General features: G+C 39.1%; 1 protein-coding gene across 2 annotated transcripts in view; it reads left to right on the forward strand.

Moving 5' to 3' along the window:
* The first annotated feature begins 7,393 nt into the window (after positions 1–7,393).
* The window catches only part of TACC3 (transforming acidic coiled-coil containing protein 3), a 30,016-nt gene continuing 19,113 nt past the window's right edge, over positions 7,394–18,296 (forward strand). The window contains exons 1-5 of one of the 2 annotated variants that reach the window (XM_072619989.1): positions 7,503–7,640; positions 9,930–9,989; positions 15,252–15,414; positions 15,584–15,729; positions 16,534–17,625. In XM_072619989.1, coding sequence (XP_072476090.1) covers positions 15,253–15,414; positions 15,584–15,729; positions 16,534–17,625 — 1,400 coding nt within the window. In that variant the 5' untranslated portion in view covers positions 7,503–7,640; positions 9,930–9,989; position 15,252. Of the gene's footprint in view, positions 7,641–9,929; positions 9,990–15,251; positions 15,415–15,583; positions 15,730–16,533; positions 17,626–18,296 lie in introns of both variants that reach the window. The other variant, XM_072619988.1, reaches the window with a different exon arrangement.

An 18,296-nucleotide genomic window follows, 5' to 3' on the forward strand; every position in this document is an offset into this window, starting at 1 on the left:
GGAGGTGCAGCTCAGACATCACCGCAGATTTGGCTTGGAACGCCCGAATCCTCTTACTCTGGGCTGGACTCGTTAACCCACGCTTGCGGTGGGGGTTGGTGGTCTGTCTGCAAGCCGCAGTGTTCCCATTAAATGGTTCCAACATCTCTCAGCGTCTTGTACAATTCGAGCGCTCGCCTTCCATTGGGTATCGTCCAGACTGCGACAAAAAAGAGGCGAGGTCTCTTCAGTTCAAGGAGCAGCCCCCCTTCTTCTACAGGGGAGGAAGCGGCGCCCCCAGTATTTAAGGGACGGTCCCAGCGGGGGCAGACCCAGGACTCTGCCCTCCGCAGCAAGCCACCTCACCTTCTTTGCCTACGCCATCCAGTTTTAACGATTAAATACAGATGTACAGTGCCTGTGTGTGTATACGTACACATATAATATACACAAAATATACATATATACACATAATGTTGTATATATGACTACATCCCACAATATAGCTTATTGATTGTTAACAGATGGGAAGCGTCCTTTAACTCTGACAATATAGAACTGCAATTGACCCGTATATTTGCCCAGTTTTGTGGAATACCAATATTGACTTGTTACATTGTTGCAATCATATATTGTTCATTTGGCTCTTCCTTCTGTCACATCATACAATCTACTCGTGGGATAATTTTCATTTCCACTTTATCAGACGTTAAGAGGAAAATTTTCTCTAAGATTACACCTCCTCACTTTCTCCTCTCCTAATCCCTTTCCCCCCTCCCTGTTTTTTGTTCCTTCTCCCTCTTTCCTAACCAATGGATACCTATTTTGGTTCCAGTTCTTGCTACCATAAAAAGTGCCGATGTAATCATTTTGGTGTATGTGGATCTTTTCTTTTTGTCAATGACCTCCTCAGGGTGTGTGTGTTCGTCCTTCGTTGCGGAAGAAGATCACGCCATCAGAGAAATGATGACATGACTTGCACTTGACTTTGTTTTGAGTGAGGGAGGGCTGTGCAGGTCACCAGCCTCACTTCTCCTCCAGAGCCATCTGAATCCAGAGACCAGATATTCATCAGGACGACTGGAGATGACCCAGAATGAGGCAATTAAGGTTAAGTGACTTACCCAAGGTCACACAGCTAGTGAGTGTCAAGTGTCTGAGGTGAAATTTGAACTCAGGTCCTCCTGACTCCTGCACTGGTGCTCTATCCACTCAGGGTATCTGCCTAACAGAGGAATCTTTGTGTCTAAAGGTATGAAAATATTAGTCATTTTATTTGCATAATTTCAAATTGCTTTCCAGAATAGCTGTGCCAATTCAAAGCTCAACCAACAGGGCAGTTCCTATAGTTTGTCATCTTATGTCTATGTGGTATACACACACACACTCACATATAGACTACATAAAAATATATAAAATTATTATATCAATATATTATGTAGCATATTTCTATATTATATAATTATAGTTCTATATTTATATACACATGCACATTAAATATAACACACATGTACATATACACATATGTGTGTACACATAAATACACCCATACATACATATCCAACCTCTTATGTATATTTGTATATATATTTGTGTATACACACATATATTTATTTATAAATTACATGCAAATAAAATATGTAAATACATATACACAATAGAGAGTGAACCAGCTGATTTCCAAACTCCATTCAGGCTCTGACATTTTCTGAGTATATGTACTTAAGAAATCAGCTGTTCTACTCTTTGGTGTTTTACAGAAGATGAAATTGAGGCAGAGAGCAGAAAGGCTGAGATAGGAGGAATTAGAACCCATCCAGGACTCTTTCCGCAGTGCCACACTATTCCTAGATAACTAAAACCCTTTAGGGGTGGGGAACCCGCCCCCTCAAGGCCATATGTGACCCTCTAGCTTCTCAAGTTCAGCCCTTGGACTGAATCCAAACTTCACAAAACAAATCCCTTTAATAAAAGGATTTCTTTTGTAAAACTTGGACTCGGTCAGAAGGCCAACCACAGGACCTAGAGGGCCACATGTGGCCTTGAGGCGGCAGGTTCCCCACCCTTTCCCTAGATAATCAAACTTACAAAGAATTTTTATTCATTCATTCTTTCAACACATTATTGGCCATATGGTTAGGACTACTAGTGTCTTATGTCTTGAATGCTCTTACCCTTCCCCTCTGACTCTTAGAATCCTTCCTTTGCTTCAAAACTCTGCTCAAGTGACAAAGTGCTGTGGTCTCTCCACTCACCCACCCCTGCCTTCTCTCCCCAACCCCCAAAGCATTAACTTGAATTTATTTTGTACCTTCATAATTAAATGCTTGTTAATTGACTGATATGACCAAAGTACTGTATGAGTACTGAGGGTAAAATGGCAGACAAGACAGGGACTTATTATCTGAGGAAATAAAACACAGCTGACTTTGCCATAAGGCAGAATGTGATCAGAGCGGAGGAGGGATCCAGGAACAATGCTGCTCTGAGGAATTTGAGGAGAGAGAGACTGCCTTTGGAAGGAAGTGATACCTGAAGTAAACCTTGGAGGAAGAAAGGAATTTGGAGAGATAAAGATCAGGGGAGTCCATTACAGGAATAGAGGACAATGTGAATAGGGCAGGGTGATTAGAGAGGTCAGAGTAAGACAGACATGGGTCTGCTGCCAAAATTTCTAAGGTACGAGTGGGACGATGCTACTTTTCTGCTCAAAAACATTCTGTAGCTCCCCAGTGCTCATCTCTAGTTTTCAGGGACTCTTTCAGGGGGCTCTATGAGGTTAAAATTGTATTCATAATAATGTCAAGGTGCTTTCACTTCTAACAATAGCTCTTGGGGGAGTTCTCAATAATTTTAAAAAGCATAAAGGAGTCCTGAGACAAAAGTTGAGAACTGCTGACCTTTAGGAGAAGCATTTAAGGCCTCCTACAACCAGGCTCCCGCCCTACTTTTTCAATTTTATTTCATATTATTCCTATTCAGGAACTTCATTTCAGCTAAAATGGGCTATTAACTATGCCACAAACTTGACATTTCATCTTCCACCCCCATGTGTTTGTACACACATTCCTTTTTGCCTGGAATGTTCCCTCTTTCTCATTTTTGCATCTCCAAATCCTTACCTTCCTTCAAGGCCTCAATAGAGGTCACCTGGATTTTCTTATTTACTACTGCCTTCTCTCCTCTCCTCAAACTAACTTGTAAAAAAAAAAATAACTTTACTTGTGTCTATATTGTATCCTCTTAGGATAGTATAAATTCCTTGCAGGCAAAGGCAGTCAGTTATTCAAAAAGTCAACCAGCAAACATTTATTGAGCATCTATGATAGTCATTGGAAAACAGACCAAATTGAGAGTGCTTGCTCTTGATAAATAAATACAAAGTAATTGGGAGAGACACAAACAACTGGGAAAATGAGGAAAGGCCATGTAAAGGATGTGGCACTGAGATTAACTGCCATCTCTATGCAAATGACTCACAGGCTCTCCCTTGAGCTTGTAGTCCCATATCACTAATCCCCCACAGGAAATTTCAAACTGAATGTCCTGCAGATATCTTCAACTCAACATGTCCAAACTAGAACTCGTTATTCCCCTCCACCATCCCCAGGAAAAAAATCAACCAAAAAACCCAACTCCTCCCCTCTCTCAAACTTCCTTATTTCAGTGGAAATTGCATGCACCAACCTCCCAGTCTCCTCAACTCCTTATTGTCCTTAGGGCCAAGGATCTGATGAGGTTTGAGGAGTGCTGGGGACCCTGAAATACCGACACGCCAGGTCCTGCTCAAATGAATTCGACTCAAGACTTCTTTAAATCAAAGAAAACCAAAGTTTATTAAAGATTCACCACCTTAGGTTGACTCTTTAGGAGCCTAAGATTTATAATACTTGTATTCACAAGCAGTCGAGATAGAATCTCAGCTAGGCAGAGTCTGAGCTGGACTGAATCTGAATGCCTTCATGGAGGCGAGATGGAACTTAAATACAGAAAAAGACTGAGGGAAGAATCCAGGTGTCACCAGGTAATCTCAGGTCCCAGGGGTGGTCTAGATAGATTAAACCCAGAGAGGAGTGTCTGGTAATACGATCAAAGGGAGGCATATCAAAAATGCTAAATAGAAGATAGGGAGTATGTGGCCTGGGAGAAATGGAAGGGGAATCCAAGGAGCCATCCCCCAAAAGCCAGACTTCCCAGCAACTCTTCCGATCCAAGGGAAAAAGGTCTTGGGTTGGGCTTGTACCCCATCAGATCCAATCAGTTAACAAATCTTCATAGTTCTGTTTTCACAATAACTCTCACATTGCCACCCCTTCTCTTGACTCACCCAGCCATCACCCTAATTCAGACTCCCTATTTCTCTTTTGAATATGACCAATTCAGAGACACAAAGGAACACTTGTATGAACTGATGTCTACAGTGAAATAAGCAAAAACAAGAAAATGATATATGTGATGACTACAGTCATGTAAACAAAAATGACACTAAAAATTAGTCAAAATCTGATAAACTGTATCACCAATTTTGGTCTGAGGTTCAGGGACTACTAGAATGGAATGTTTCATGATTGGTTGTTGTGCCAATTTGTTTCGCTGAGTTGTTTTTTTTTTTCTTTGGTGACAAAAGAAGTCAACGGTGGTGGGGAAGTGAACTGAGAAATAATGGTGGTGTAGAACAAAAGGAATCAAAAACTGAAAAAAGAGAGGCCAAGTGTTGCTACATGAGCAAGACAGAACAAAAACTGTGGCATGATATTGAATTTTGTAGTCCAGTTTGGCTGAAGTATATGAACAAATGGCCCCAGATGGCTTAGTGGATAGAATTCGAGGCCTGGAGTCAGGAAGACTTCTTGAGTTCAAATTCTGCCTCAAATACTATGTGACCCAAGCAAGTCAATTAACCCTGCTTTTACCTCAGTTTCCTTATCTGTAAAATGAACTAGAAAAGGAAACCACTCCAGTATCTTTGCCAAGAAAACCCGAAATGGGGTCACAAAAAGTCAGATAGGACTGAAATGACTGAACAAAAAGCCTTCTGCGGTCCCTTCCAGCTATAAAGTTCTATGAATTATTTCTTCACTATGCTGACCAAATACATTATCTGAATCGCCCTCTTGTGGTGACTTGTCTGATGGACATATATAGTTTTATCGTCTTCCTCTGTGAAAAGCTACTTCTGCGGGAAAGCAAAAATGATACAGTATTGGAAATCATTAGGATCCTTATTCGGGGGGTCTGTGAACTTGTCTTTTTTTTTTAAATTTTGATTACTGTATTTTAATATAATTGCTTTTCTTTATATGGCTGTTTTATTGTTTTAATTTAAAATTTAAAAAATTAATTTTTAAATTCTAAACTTAATTTTAAATATTTTTTTATTTTTAACTTAAAATTACAAAATTAGAAAAGAAAAAAACTATTGCCATGTACATAGCTGAGCATAAGAGAGGATTCAATATAAGACAAATTTCCATATAAAATACATATATATGTAAGACCATACTATGCTTATTTTCTTCCATCATCTGTTTTTCTGAAGGTGTATAGCATCTTCCTTCCTAAGTCTAAGTCTCTATGTTTTTCTAAATCAATCAGCTCATCATTTCCTACATCACAGCAATATTCCAACCTGTTTACATCCTATCCGAGGGATTGTCTATGAAAGTTTTTTCCTGATTTTCTGCATTCTTGGCTACATAGGTTTTATTTATAGAAGAAAATTTCAACTTAAAATAATTGAAATTATCTTTTTGACACTTCAACAATGCTCTCACCTTACACTTTAAGGTTTGATACTACCAAATCTACTTCCTTTACATCTTTTTCCCCCAGGTTTCCTTAAAGTTTCTGACCTTTTGTTCTTCCAAATGAACTTTGTTATATTTTTTTAACTCAATAATTTTTTTTTAGTAATTTAGTTGGGATGGCACTGAATACGGAGATTAGTTAGGTAAAACTGTCATTCTAAAAATTATATTGGCTTTACTTACCCATGAACAATAAATATTACTTCAATTATTTAGATCTGCATTTATTTCTATAAAAAGCATTTTATATTTATGTTCATATAGTTGTGGTGTCTATTTTGGCAGGAATACACTCAGGTATTTTATATAATCTAGGTATTTTAAATGGTCACTCTAAAACTATTGAATAATATTGCTGACACAGAGTATTTTTCACTTTTGATTAAATCTATTTTAACTTTAACTTTGAGATGATTACTATTCCTGCTTTTTTTACACATTAAATTCTACTCTTGCCTTTTATTTTATCTTTGTGTCTATCTCTCACTTTTATAAAGTTTCCTGAAAGCAACTTATTGCTGAATTCAGATTTTTAATTGTTGTCCTTTCAGTTTTATGGGTAAATTAGTCCCCTTCACATTCTGAGTTACAATTACTTGTTATGCAGCCATGGTTTTAAAGGACAGTGAGCAAAGTGTTCTCTTTGAGTGTAATTTATGGGCTTTATAAAGCCAGGGAATCTGGCTTTATCTGTTTGTATTTGAGAAGAAAGAAAAAGGCAGCATAGCAGATCACAGAGTCCAGGACCAGAAGTCAGGACATTCGTGACCAATCACAATTTGGCTGCTCAGTTGCTTTGTGACCTTAGATAAATCACTTTCCCTTTCTGATCCTCCTGGTAAAGGAGAATTTTGGGAAGTGTCTTTGAAAGTGTCAGGGAAGTGCCAAGACTCCCAGCTGGGGAAAGTGAAATGTGAGTTTTCGTTTTGGGGGGAATGTATCTGTGAATACATTAGTGCTCCCTCCTGTTAGCACAGATTGCCACTAAAGTCAGACATGAAAGAGTGTTGCAAAATAGGTAAAATTACGCCACTCTTCAATCTTTTTTGAAAAGTTATTTTTCATAAAAATGTTTATGTTACTTCGAATGTTTACTGTTGTTTTAATTGAATTAATAAAGATTTTAAGTTTGTTAGTTTTAATTTCAAACGTAAAAAATCTATATTAAATATGCAAACATACAAAAATTAAATACGTAGCGAAGGCTGTGTCCCACTAAAAGAAATCCTTTGGGGTCCTCAACAGTTTTGAAGCTGGTAAAGACCAAAAAGTTTGAAAGCTGCGGCACCCATCAGGAGGCCTACTTCTCTAGTTATCATTATAACGAATATTATTACTCGTACGTTTAAACGATGTAGCTTATACACATTTGCCGCATATTTTCAGCATCTTTTTAATGGCATAGAATCTTTATAGCTTCCCTACATAGCAGGGCCACTTCTCGACTTCATTTCCCAGCCTTTACCGCGCGACCGGAAACGGAACTTTCGTAAGCGCCAATTGGCTCCCAGCACTACCACTTCCTCCGAACGACTGGAAGGTACCCGCGGACAAAGGAGCGCAGGGAAGGAGGCGGGGCTCAGCGGCTACGCACCCGTGGAAGCAACGGAGTCTGCGCGTGTCCTCCTCTGCGCATGAGCTTCCTGATCTGCACTCTGATTGGCTGAAAGAGCTCGACCGTTCCTATTTGAATCTCGGCGGCTCGGGGGAGGAGCTGTCTAAGCATAGTCGCCGCCGTTGCTTGGGGCTCTCAGACTTGCTGCTTCTCTGCGCCCCGGCGCTTCTCCGTCCCTCTCTCGGGAGCCCTTCTCCTTCCTCGTCCGCGCTCGCGACCTGCGGGCCATAGCCTGGCAGGTAGGAACGTCGTGCCTCCCTGGCCCTGCCCTTCTCCGTGCGAGTGGAAGGCTGTCTGAGGCGGCGAGGCCTCTCTGGAGGGCGGGCGAGTCCGGGTCTCTGCGAGCTGCGGGGAGCGGTGGGGGTGGGGAGAGGAGGAAAGGCCCCAGGATCCATCCGGGCCAACCCTGGTGTCGGCGAGACCCGAGTTCAAGTCCTGTTTCTAGCACTAAGGAGCTGGGAGCCCCGGGCACGTGTCTTAACCTCTCGGAGCCGAGGTTTCCCTGTTTTGAGGCTGAATGCACCGGGTCTCAGACACTTACTGGCGGGGTGACCTTGGGCAAGTCACTCCCCCTCCGCTCGCCCTGGTTGTCTTATGTATAAAATAGGAAGGACCACAAATGGCAATTGTAAAGCGCTTGTCTCTGTGCCTGGAACCCAGTAGGTGCTTAGTAAACCCTGATTCCCCGCACCCCCTACCCCCAGTCCATAAAAGGGATAGTAATTGTACCTACTTCTCCCTAGGTTTTTGTGAGGCTCAGTAAAGGACTCGGCAATTCTTAGAGCTCTATATAAACGCCAGTTATTAGTTATTGTTCTTATTCTAGAAAAAATATTGTAGAAAAGATATTCTAAAAAAAATTCTAGAAAAAAATTCTGCGGAGTTAAAATATGAACAGGCCAGGGCTTTTTTTGTTTGTTTGTTTTTCTGGCTCTCCTTCTCTTACTGTTCTAATGCCCTCTGAACTGTTCACAGGTGGATACAATTACTGCCTTTTGTATTTGAATAAAAGTGTTAGGTTGTCAAGTTATTTTGTGTGAACTCCAGGAGAAAGACTTCAGCACAACAGGATGATGGGAATTTCATCCTATTTTCACCTGATTTTGATCTCCTTTACTAGGACTGTTTTGGAAGGCTCTTTTCTGGGAGTGATTAGGGAAGGAGAGTGGGAATACACTCATTTGGAGAGTGATTCCTGATGTTTGTTTCCTTTTCTGTCAACTGACATTTATTAACCACCAGTTTACTATGTGCCAGACACTGGGCTAAGCTCTGGGGATGCTTAGAAAAATAAACAAACAAAAAAACTGTCCTGTGTTCTCCAGGAACTCACAGTATAATGGAAAGAAGTCATACAAACACGATGTAATCAGGATAAGTTGGGAGCAGTCTCAGAGGAAAGACACGAGAATTAAGAAGTGTTGGGAAAGTCTTCTTGCAGAAGGTGGGTGGGTCCTTAACCAAGGTTTAAAGGGAAGCTAGGGAGGGCAGGAGGGTGAAGATGCAGAGAAAGAGCATTCTAGGCATGGGGGCCGTACTGGAAATGCTGGGGAAATGCAGTACTCTGTGCCAGAAGTAGCAGGAAAAAAAATTTTTTTTTTCTTCAGTCAGAACCAGCTTTTACTGGTTCTGTGCTCTATTTTGCCTAGATTTCTGTTAACCTGGTAATAACAATATCTATATCCAAGATGACTTTAGGAACCCAAGCTTCACACTGAGTTGGGGGGCTCAGGATATTTGGGTGTACACTTAACAGAAGATTTGCTTTCATGAGCATGAACTCACATCTTTGAGGGCATAGTGCTGGTTGCCCCAGGGGCGATCTTCCTCACAGGCATGATGTATGTTAAGGTGCTTTGGGAATTAGAAATATTTGGTTTCAGATCCATCCTCTGATACTTCCTAGCTTGTGTGACTGTGGGCAAATCATTTACCTTTTTTCCCGCCTCAGTTTCTCATCTGTAAAATGGGAATAATAGTAGCATCCACATCCAGGGTGTGGGGATCCAATAAGATATTTGTAGAGAGCTTAGCACAGTGCTTGGCATATAGTAGATGCTGTGTAAATGTTACTATTATTATACATGGTTAGTTATTGTTACCTTCTCCTAGGTGGAAGATCGATAGGCACCTGAGATGAGTAAAGATAAGGTAATTTGTGAAGCCAAAGAGCCACTAGCACCTTGGGCTAGCAGGGAAGGCTTCCCAGAGCAGGTAGCACTTGAGCTGATTATTGAAGGAAGGTCAAAATTCTGAGAGGCAGAGTTGAAGGGAGTGCATTCTAGGCATGGGCAATTGGTTTGTTGAGTTTTGTGGATAGTTACTGGTTCAATTTGGTTGGAAATTCAAAAGGGAAATAACATGGGGAAAAAAAGACTGGAAAGTTAAGTTGGAGTCAGATTATAGGGGGCTTTAAATGAAGTAGCATGTGTTTCATACTAGAGGCAGTAGGAAGTCATTAGAAATTTTGAGCAGGAAAGGGACATGATTAGATCTGTCTTAGTAAGATGATTTTTGCATCTGCATAGAGCATGAATTGGAGAGAGAAGAACCTGGAAGCAGGAAGACCAATTAGGAGGTTGGTCCAGGTGAGTGTAATAAAAGCTTCAACTAGAGAGAAAGATTGATGCAAAAGATGTTTTAAAGGTCGAATCAGTAAGTTTTGGATAAAATGATTGATTTTTAAAAATTCAAATAATTCACATCCTGGCTCTGCCACTTAATTTGTGTGACCATGAACAAATTGCTTCCTTTCTTTATAATCTCCAGTGCTTTAAAGTTTGCAGGATATTTTTCTCACAACAATCTTGTTAGCTAAGTAGGGCAAGGATATTATCCTCATTTTACAGAGGAGGAAACTGAGGCTTTGAGAGGTTGTGTTTGTCTGTAAGTATTGATAATATTTAATATCATTTTTGGACTTTAATAAGGGCCAGAGCTTGAAGAAGAGCCTGGACCTAACAGTCTCTTTGTTCTCTGAAGTAAACGCAGAGAATACCTCTTCCTATGTCAACAAGGGCAGATGGGGCTGACTTAGCATACTTTGAGACCCTGAACCTGAGATACTATCTTGAATAGTGGGACTTTTTTTTATTATCTTGTGGACATGTACTATGTTACAACATGTTAATGACAGAGAAAACACAGATGTTCTGAGTTGTAACTTCACTCAACACCTTCTCAAGTCTCTTCTCTTATTGTATTTACAACCTATCCAATTAAGAAATTCCTTTCTTGTGTTATAGTTAATCACTCATCCAGACCATAAATCAGAAGGACACAGACAACTTTGGATTGTCCTAAACCGATTTAAGCCTGGTCATTCTTGTATTAGTCAGTCAAAAGTTTTTCTGGCTCCGTGATCATGTAATAAGCTAGCTTAAAAGTGAATAAACTGTTTGTGTTTAGCTTGTTTGCCTTCTCTTAACCAAACTTTCAGGTGGACCTTTTCCAAGTAAGATCTTTCTCCTACTACTGAAATGACATTCTTTTGACCTTGGCTTATTGGGAGCCCCTGATTTTCTCCAAGACTCCGATCAAAAGTTACCTTCTGTAGGAAGTTTCCTGATCTCTGTGCCCTGCTCCCCTCCATTCTTGGGCCTCCCCCACCCAATTCCTCAGCCTCCAGCTACTAATCCTGCCTTGTCTTCCAAGGTTAATGTATTATCTGCCTTATATACCTAACCTGTACCTGTCCCCTCCTCTGCTAGAATGTAAGATTTTTGAGGACAGGAGCCATTTCATTTTGGGGGTTTTTTGTATCCCTAACACCTATCACAGTGCCTAGCACAGATTACATACTTAAAATACTTGATTGATTTTTGTCATGGTGACACCTTTTCAAGTTTTTTATGGGTCAGTGTAATGTATCTGATTCTGATGTATAATTCAACTACCAGGTCTTGTCTTGCTAAGCATTTGGTAGGAGATCCAATCTTTGTAACCTACGGGATGCTTCATTATGTATTATCTTGTCATCCCCCTACTCATTTAACCCCAGTGGTTCTCTTTTGCCTCTAGGAGCAAATACAGAATGTTGTTTATGACATTCAAAGTCAACCATTCATGCCCCACAGGCTTTTTCTACCTTACTGACGCTCCATCTCAGTGCCCCATTCTTGGAACATTCTTCCTTCTCTGCTCCACCTGCTGCCCTCCCCACCTTCCTCTTAAGTCCTAACTAAAATCCCACTTTTTTAATGAAAGCTTTCCCCAACTCCTCTTACTTCTAATGCCTTCCCATTGTTAATATCTCCTATTCATCCTTTCTATAGCTTGTTTTGTATGTGTTTGTTTGCATGCATGTTGTCTTTTCCATTAGACTGTAAGCTCCTTGAGGGCAGGGGCTATCTTTTGCCTCTTTTTGTATAGTGCTTAACATAGTACCCGGCACATAGTAGATACTTAATAAATATTGGTTGATTGATTGAATTATCTTCTTTGATTACTAAGTCTGGATACCTCTATGGGCAGCAGCTCACACCCAGTGCCTCATTATTTGGGCCCTGATTGCTCAGAATGAAAGCCAGTTGTTTGTGTTTTGGCTAGAAACCCTGAGGGTCTTCCCCTCCAAGATATCTATCTATCTATCAACGTGTGTGTGTGTGTGTGTGTGTGTGTGTGTGTGTGTGTGTATGTATGTATGTATATCTTTTTTTTTTTTTTTTGACTAGGTTAAAGAGGTCATTCTTTGCCTTATTTCTTACTTAGCCTGAATCACTGAATGTGTGCTGCCTTAGTCAAACTGATGCCCGGGAACGATCTGAGCTTAAAATGGCCATGGTTTCCCACTGCAGTGGGGCTGTCTCCATTTGTCCTTATTTGCATCTTGCCATTGGACCCCCCGGATGGTTCTGGACGAGAAAGTGAGGCTGATGATTTTGCACAGCCCTCCCTCATTTAAATCTAATTCACTTGCAAGTCATGGCATCACCTTCCTGATGTCATGGTCCCCTTTGAGAATGAAAGACAAACAACTTATGCTAGATGTGTCTTGCTTGAAGGGAGATCAAAGTATTGTAAGTATTGCCTTAATTCATTGGTTCAATTTCATTTCCGTGTTCAAGCTCAGAGGCTTTAGTTTGTACCTTTCCTTGTTGTACATTAAAAATTTTACACTTATCAGATAGGTGATGTTTTGATTAGAGAAAAGTGGCACAAGCTGACGGGAGCTGTTTACTGTGTATGAAGATATTTTGGTTTGATGCCCTTTTAAATTTGAAGCTTTACTTAAATAGGAGAGAAGATAATGGATTTAAGACTAGGCAGGATTGTAATGGACTTAAACTGTCTTCCTGAACAATGCCACACTTATCAGTTGCTGGTGTTGCATGGTTGATGGTGTGTTGTAAGTGAGAACCATTTTCCACATAGATATCAAATACCCTAGCAATGTCCCTACATTGGGATCTGTTTTACGTATCTTTAGCATGTGTGGAACTGAACGACTGCCACAGAGGTAATCGGTGTAAATGCCCTTTGGCTTAACTGCTTTAATGAGGACCATTTTTTTGCTCCTCATCCAGTATGTTGTTTTCTTGTTGAGTGTTTAAACTTTCTGTGTAAATCAATGATTCAGACTATGAATGCTTGGCATGAGGTGATTAAACACAGAACTGACTTCTAATTTGCCCCAACTTGCTATTTCATTGTGTTGGAATTCTTGCAACCATGTAGAGAGCCAGAAATTTTCTGTGTACAGTACTCTTAAGGTGTACTCTCTTAATGTTTTTTTGTCTTTCAAGTCTCTAGTAAAATTTTTGATTAATGTTTGTTTTGTTCTTTGTGCTACCTTTTAACTTTTGCTTTCAATTTTTCATTTTGTTTTTCAGATTCCCTCCTACAACTTGTTTTTTTCCTTTGTGCAATATGGTATCTAGGTTGTCTATAGTAGTGCTTCTTAAACTGGGTCAAGATAGCATATGGAGTCTTGAAAAATTTGGCAACAGTAAAAGATTTTGGCAACAGTAAAAGATTTTGGCAACGACCAAATTTTAATTAAAAATCAACTTCATAATGAATCTGAGGTGTTTGTATTGTTTTGAACACACAACGTGCACTGTGCATGCCTTCCCACGCTGCTGAAACATGAAAAGAGGTCATGGGTGGAAAAAGTTTAAGAAGCCTTGGTCTGTGGTCTGTTACTACTAGACAGTGATATAATGTTCCAGTGCCTTTTTAATAACTCTCAATTTCCTTCTGCCACAGTATTTTTTAACTTTATTTTATGCTTCTACTTAGGAGTACTCATGATTAGTTACACCTGCAGTTCTTACTGAGGCTACATATATACTTTTTTAAAAATTATTTTATTTGTTTTCAGTGTTCTACAATCACTTTCCTATATCAGTGACTTCAGGTTCTTTAATTTTACCCTCTGCAAATTTTACTAACTCCTAGATTTTATCTTAGTTTGTATGATCTAGGCTTAAGGATGAAGTTATTTATTATGAGTGCTTCATACTTGTTCATAATAATGTTGTTCTGTGAGTTAGCTGAGCGTCATCATAGACATTTTCGTATTAGTTATGTCATGAAGGAAAATGTAGGCTAACCCCCTTCCCTCCCCAAGAAAAATAAAATTTAAATATAAAAAGTATGCTTTGATTTTCATTCAGACTCCATATGCTCTTTCTCTGGACATTGATAGCCTTTTTCATCGTAAGTCCTCCCGAGGTGTCTTAGATTTTTGTGTTTCTGAGAATGGCTAAGCCATTCAGAGTTGATCATTGTACAATATTGCTGTTATTGTGTTCTCTTGGTTCTGCTCACTTCGCTGTGCATCAGTACGTGCAAGTCTTTTCAGGTTTTTCTGAAATGATCCAGCTCTTCATTTCTTATAGCACAATCATATTCTCTCGCAATCATACATTATGACTTTTCAGCCATTCCCCGACTGATGGCCACTTAACAAATACTTGTTGACCACTGAACCCCACGTGCTTAGGAAGCAAATGAAATAATCCTACTGGGAAAGACCTTACTTTCTAACAGTGATGGCAAGAAATGTATACATATGGTCAGATTAAATATAAAGAGAATAGAAGTAGGAAAGTACAGGGATCAGGAAAAGCTTCAAGTAGAAGGGGGTGTTTGAGTTGCATCTTGAAGAAAGTGAAGTATTTTGTGAGGAAGGAGGAGTGTCTTGAGATATTGACATATAGGAGATGGAGTGCAGTGGGTGAGGAAAGTTAACTGCGCTGGAATGTAGAATTTGGAAAGGGGAATAATTTATAATGTGCCTGTGAAGGTAGATTGGGGCCAGGTGGTAAAGAGCTTTCAAAGCCAAACTGGTGTTTGTATTTTATAATGGATTCAATAGAGAACCAGCCAGGGGAGTTTAAGTAGTGGAGTGATGGAGGTCTAATATATAGTTGTAGAACTTCTCCTCTTCTCTTTGAAAATTGGGTCACTTGATTACTGAGAACTAGAAAACGGAGTATGACTCTTACATTCCAAAGCAGTTTTGCTGAGTCCTTCTAAGAAGCTTTGTCCTCTTGGTAGAGGTTATATTTGAAGTCTGAAGGCAAGATAGGTAGTGCAGTTGGGTAGGTAACTTTGTCATTTAAATAAAAGCCCATGGTTAGTTCATCGAGTCTGAGTGATGTGAAGGCAGATTTGAGTAAATTTTACAGTTCTACCTTTCTTGTCAATAAAGGCCAAAGGCATTAATTACTGAACTGAGAAACTGTATCTCCCATGCCTACGCAGAATATCATGCTCTGAATCATGTTAGCAGTCAGATTTGTATGGTTAAACTGGCTCTTTCTATTCCTGTTGAGATTATCTGAAAGACCAGCTGTTTCTGTGACTATTCCTTGCATTGTTATATGAATGGTTTGCTTTTCCAGAATGAGTCTGCAGATCTTAAATGACGAAAATGTTTGTGGTGATATAACTGCAGAAACTTGTGACTTCCTGTTTTCACCCCCGGAGCTGACAGGAAGATCATCAATTTTTCGTACATCTCAGAAAGAAAATGTGCCACCAAAAAATATAGCAAAACCTATGAAAGTAAGTGTGTGCTGTTTTTGTGTTTAAAAACATTATCTTCCATCCTCTTTTTTGGGGGCCTACTTTTTTCTAATGAGAGAAACAGGAATGGTGCTAACATTATTGTAGAAGGCCTTGAATTATTTAAGAGTAAACTCTTTCTCTCTCCCTTTCCTTTCTATATAAACAGGTAACATTTCAAACTCCTTTGCGGGATCCACAGACAAATAGAATTTTGAGCCCGAGCATGACAGGTAAAATTGAGAACTCTTTTACTCTGGATGATTGTACAGATGATTTAAAGAATTCTCACCCTCCTGCATCAAGATATGAAAAGTAAGTTTTGCACAAGCCATTGTGATCTAATTTCAACTTCTTTTGGCTAGATATAGGAGTAATAGAGATGAGGTGACAGCTTTTTCTTGATTGCAACACCATATCTTGATCAAATATTGATTGGTATACTATGACCTATCACAATTGACTTAGTTCCAAAGCTCATAACATGGAAATTTATTTGCTAGTAGAAAGCAATCAGGAATCCTATGTTTGGGTGGAGTGAAGGGAGCCTTCAGCTGTTCTCCACAAATTATATTCCTGCATTGTTCTACTAACAATTCTGTAGTCTCATTTTACAGTTATATCTCTGTTCTCAAGCTGTTTCCTGTTTCAGTTTCATGTTCCCACTTCTTTCTCTTTTTTTTTTTTCCCCTACCTTGCTTCTGCCCCTGGCATACACACACTAATATACTCTTCTCCAAACGTTTGCTATCTTGCTGATAATCTGAGTCTGTTTTAATTGTTTTAGTTTTAGGGAAGCTTCAAAGGTGAACAGGATGTAGAAATTTGGGCTTAATGAGAGAGAAAATTATATGTAGAACTAGTTGAATGTCTGGCTCCAAAGTATATCTGTAAATGATGTCAGTGCCAAGCATCTGGCACACCTGTCTGTCACAGGTGACATTACCTATAAATGTTATTTCTGAGTAGCATTGTATTGTAGGTTAAATCTCTATGCCAAGTGGAGATTTGGACAGGTATATTTAGTATACTTATAAATAATTTCTTTCAAATGAATTAAAAATTAATCTTGAAGCTTTTTTTTTTTTTTTTTTACAATTTTTTAAAAATTTCTGAAAGAAATCAGCAGGTAGCCAAGGAAGTTGATAGGAAAACTATGATTGAAGATCTTCAAAAACAAGAAACAAATCCTGCCTCTTATCCAGATGATCTACTGCCAGTGAAAAGCAGTGGCTGCTACAGTATTGACTTGGATGGTCTGGAGGATCTCGATCCATTTGTAAATTTGTCCCAGATTCCGAGGTCTTTTGAAAGTTCATTAAAGTCTCCAGTAGTAACTGACTCTGAAATTGTTTTAGAAGAATTTAACTGTTACTCATTGGATGATACCTTTCCACCGATTTCTGAAGGCTTTAAAGGCTCCCCAGGAATAAAATCTTCTAGAAGCCCTGAAAAAATCTCAGAGAGAAGTTATGATAATGTAAGATCTGCTTCACTGACTGACAAAAGTACTAATGAAATAAATAGAGAATCAGTTTTAAAGGATGAGTCTGATGGCAGTGTGGTAACCCAGAATCTTATTATGAATGAAGTGGTATCCAGTAAGGAAGAAGAGAAGTTATCTTTGGACTCTGGACAGCCTGAAGAACCAGTTTCTAATACAGCACATGATATCCAGTCTGCGGGTGTATCAACACATTTGCTAGCTTGTAACTCTGACTTTCTCAACAATGATGAAAAAAAGATGAGTGATTCTGAATCACCAAACCTTGCCGTTGTAGAAGAGAAGCCTGTGCAAGTGGTTGGGTCTTTGAAAGACCAGCCTATAAAACTGGAATTTGACTTTTCTGATACCATTACTGTCAGACCACCACCAAGTAAACTAAGGAAGGGCCCTGTCATTAAACCCTTTTCCAAGAAACCTTCTGCATCCCAGGAGAAAGTAACAAAAAACTTGGCAAAGGAAAGCAAATGTCAGGATAAAGAAAATATGGACCCTCTTCCAAAGGGATCTTATAATTTAGATTGGGACAAGCTTAATGATCCAAACTTTAACCCATTTGGAAAAAAATCTAAGCCTTCCATTTCTGATCAGCAGAAATCTAGTAATGAAACCACTCAGCTTCAGGAGGATCACATCGCTCAGAAGGACTGTCCTTCCAGTGGGGAGCAGACTAGTGGGACTGTTATTGATGACATACCTAGAAATCAGTAAGTAAAGTTCCTTAATGGGTAGGCTTTCTAGTTTATCATTAGAATCTTGGGATTTCTAGAAGAATTTCACATTATTACTAAAATGTTGTTTGTAGTTTATAAAATTCATTTGCTATGTTAATCAAATTCTGAACTTATCTCTAGAAATAGCAAACTTCATTTCCTTTCCAGAAAAGTTCGAGCTAAATTTATTATTGAGAGAGTAAAAACTGACTATTGAGGGAGGAAAAAGGCTTGCCATGTGAGCTGACTTTGGCATTTTAATTATTCTGCTTTGGAGATTACAGCTATTGGAATCTAATGGCATTTGTAAATAAATATGATTCTTTAATATGAATTTTTGTAGAAGACTTACTCAACTTCTGATTAGTAATCTATTATGAATAAATGTGGGGCCTACTATATTTCTATCATAGTTGATATTTAAGAGTGTGGTTAGAATTGTTATACTGCTTTTTTTTTTTTTTTGCCACAGTAAGTTCATTTTCTGTGGTCTAATTAAAAATACTCATTTAGTAAGTCTAGTATGAGAAGTGACATCAAAATTATTTTACCGATAGATCTATAACTTTAATAGTCTCTCTCCAGCTGGCTCTCCCTTTGTCCTTGAGTAGCCAACCTAGATTGATACAAGTATAACCAAACTTTTATTAGTATGTTCTAGGCTA

Source organism: Notamacropus eugenii, chromosome 6, assembly GCF_028372415.1.
Source record: "Notamacropus eugenii isolate mMacEug1 chromosome 6, mMacEug1.pri_v2, whole genome shotgun sequence".
NCBI lineage: Eukaryota > Metazoa > Chordata > Mammalia > Diprotodontia > Macropodidae > Notamacropus > Notamacropus eugenii.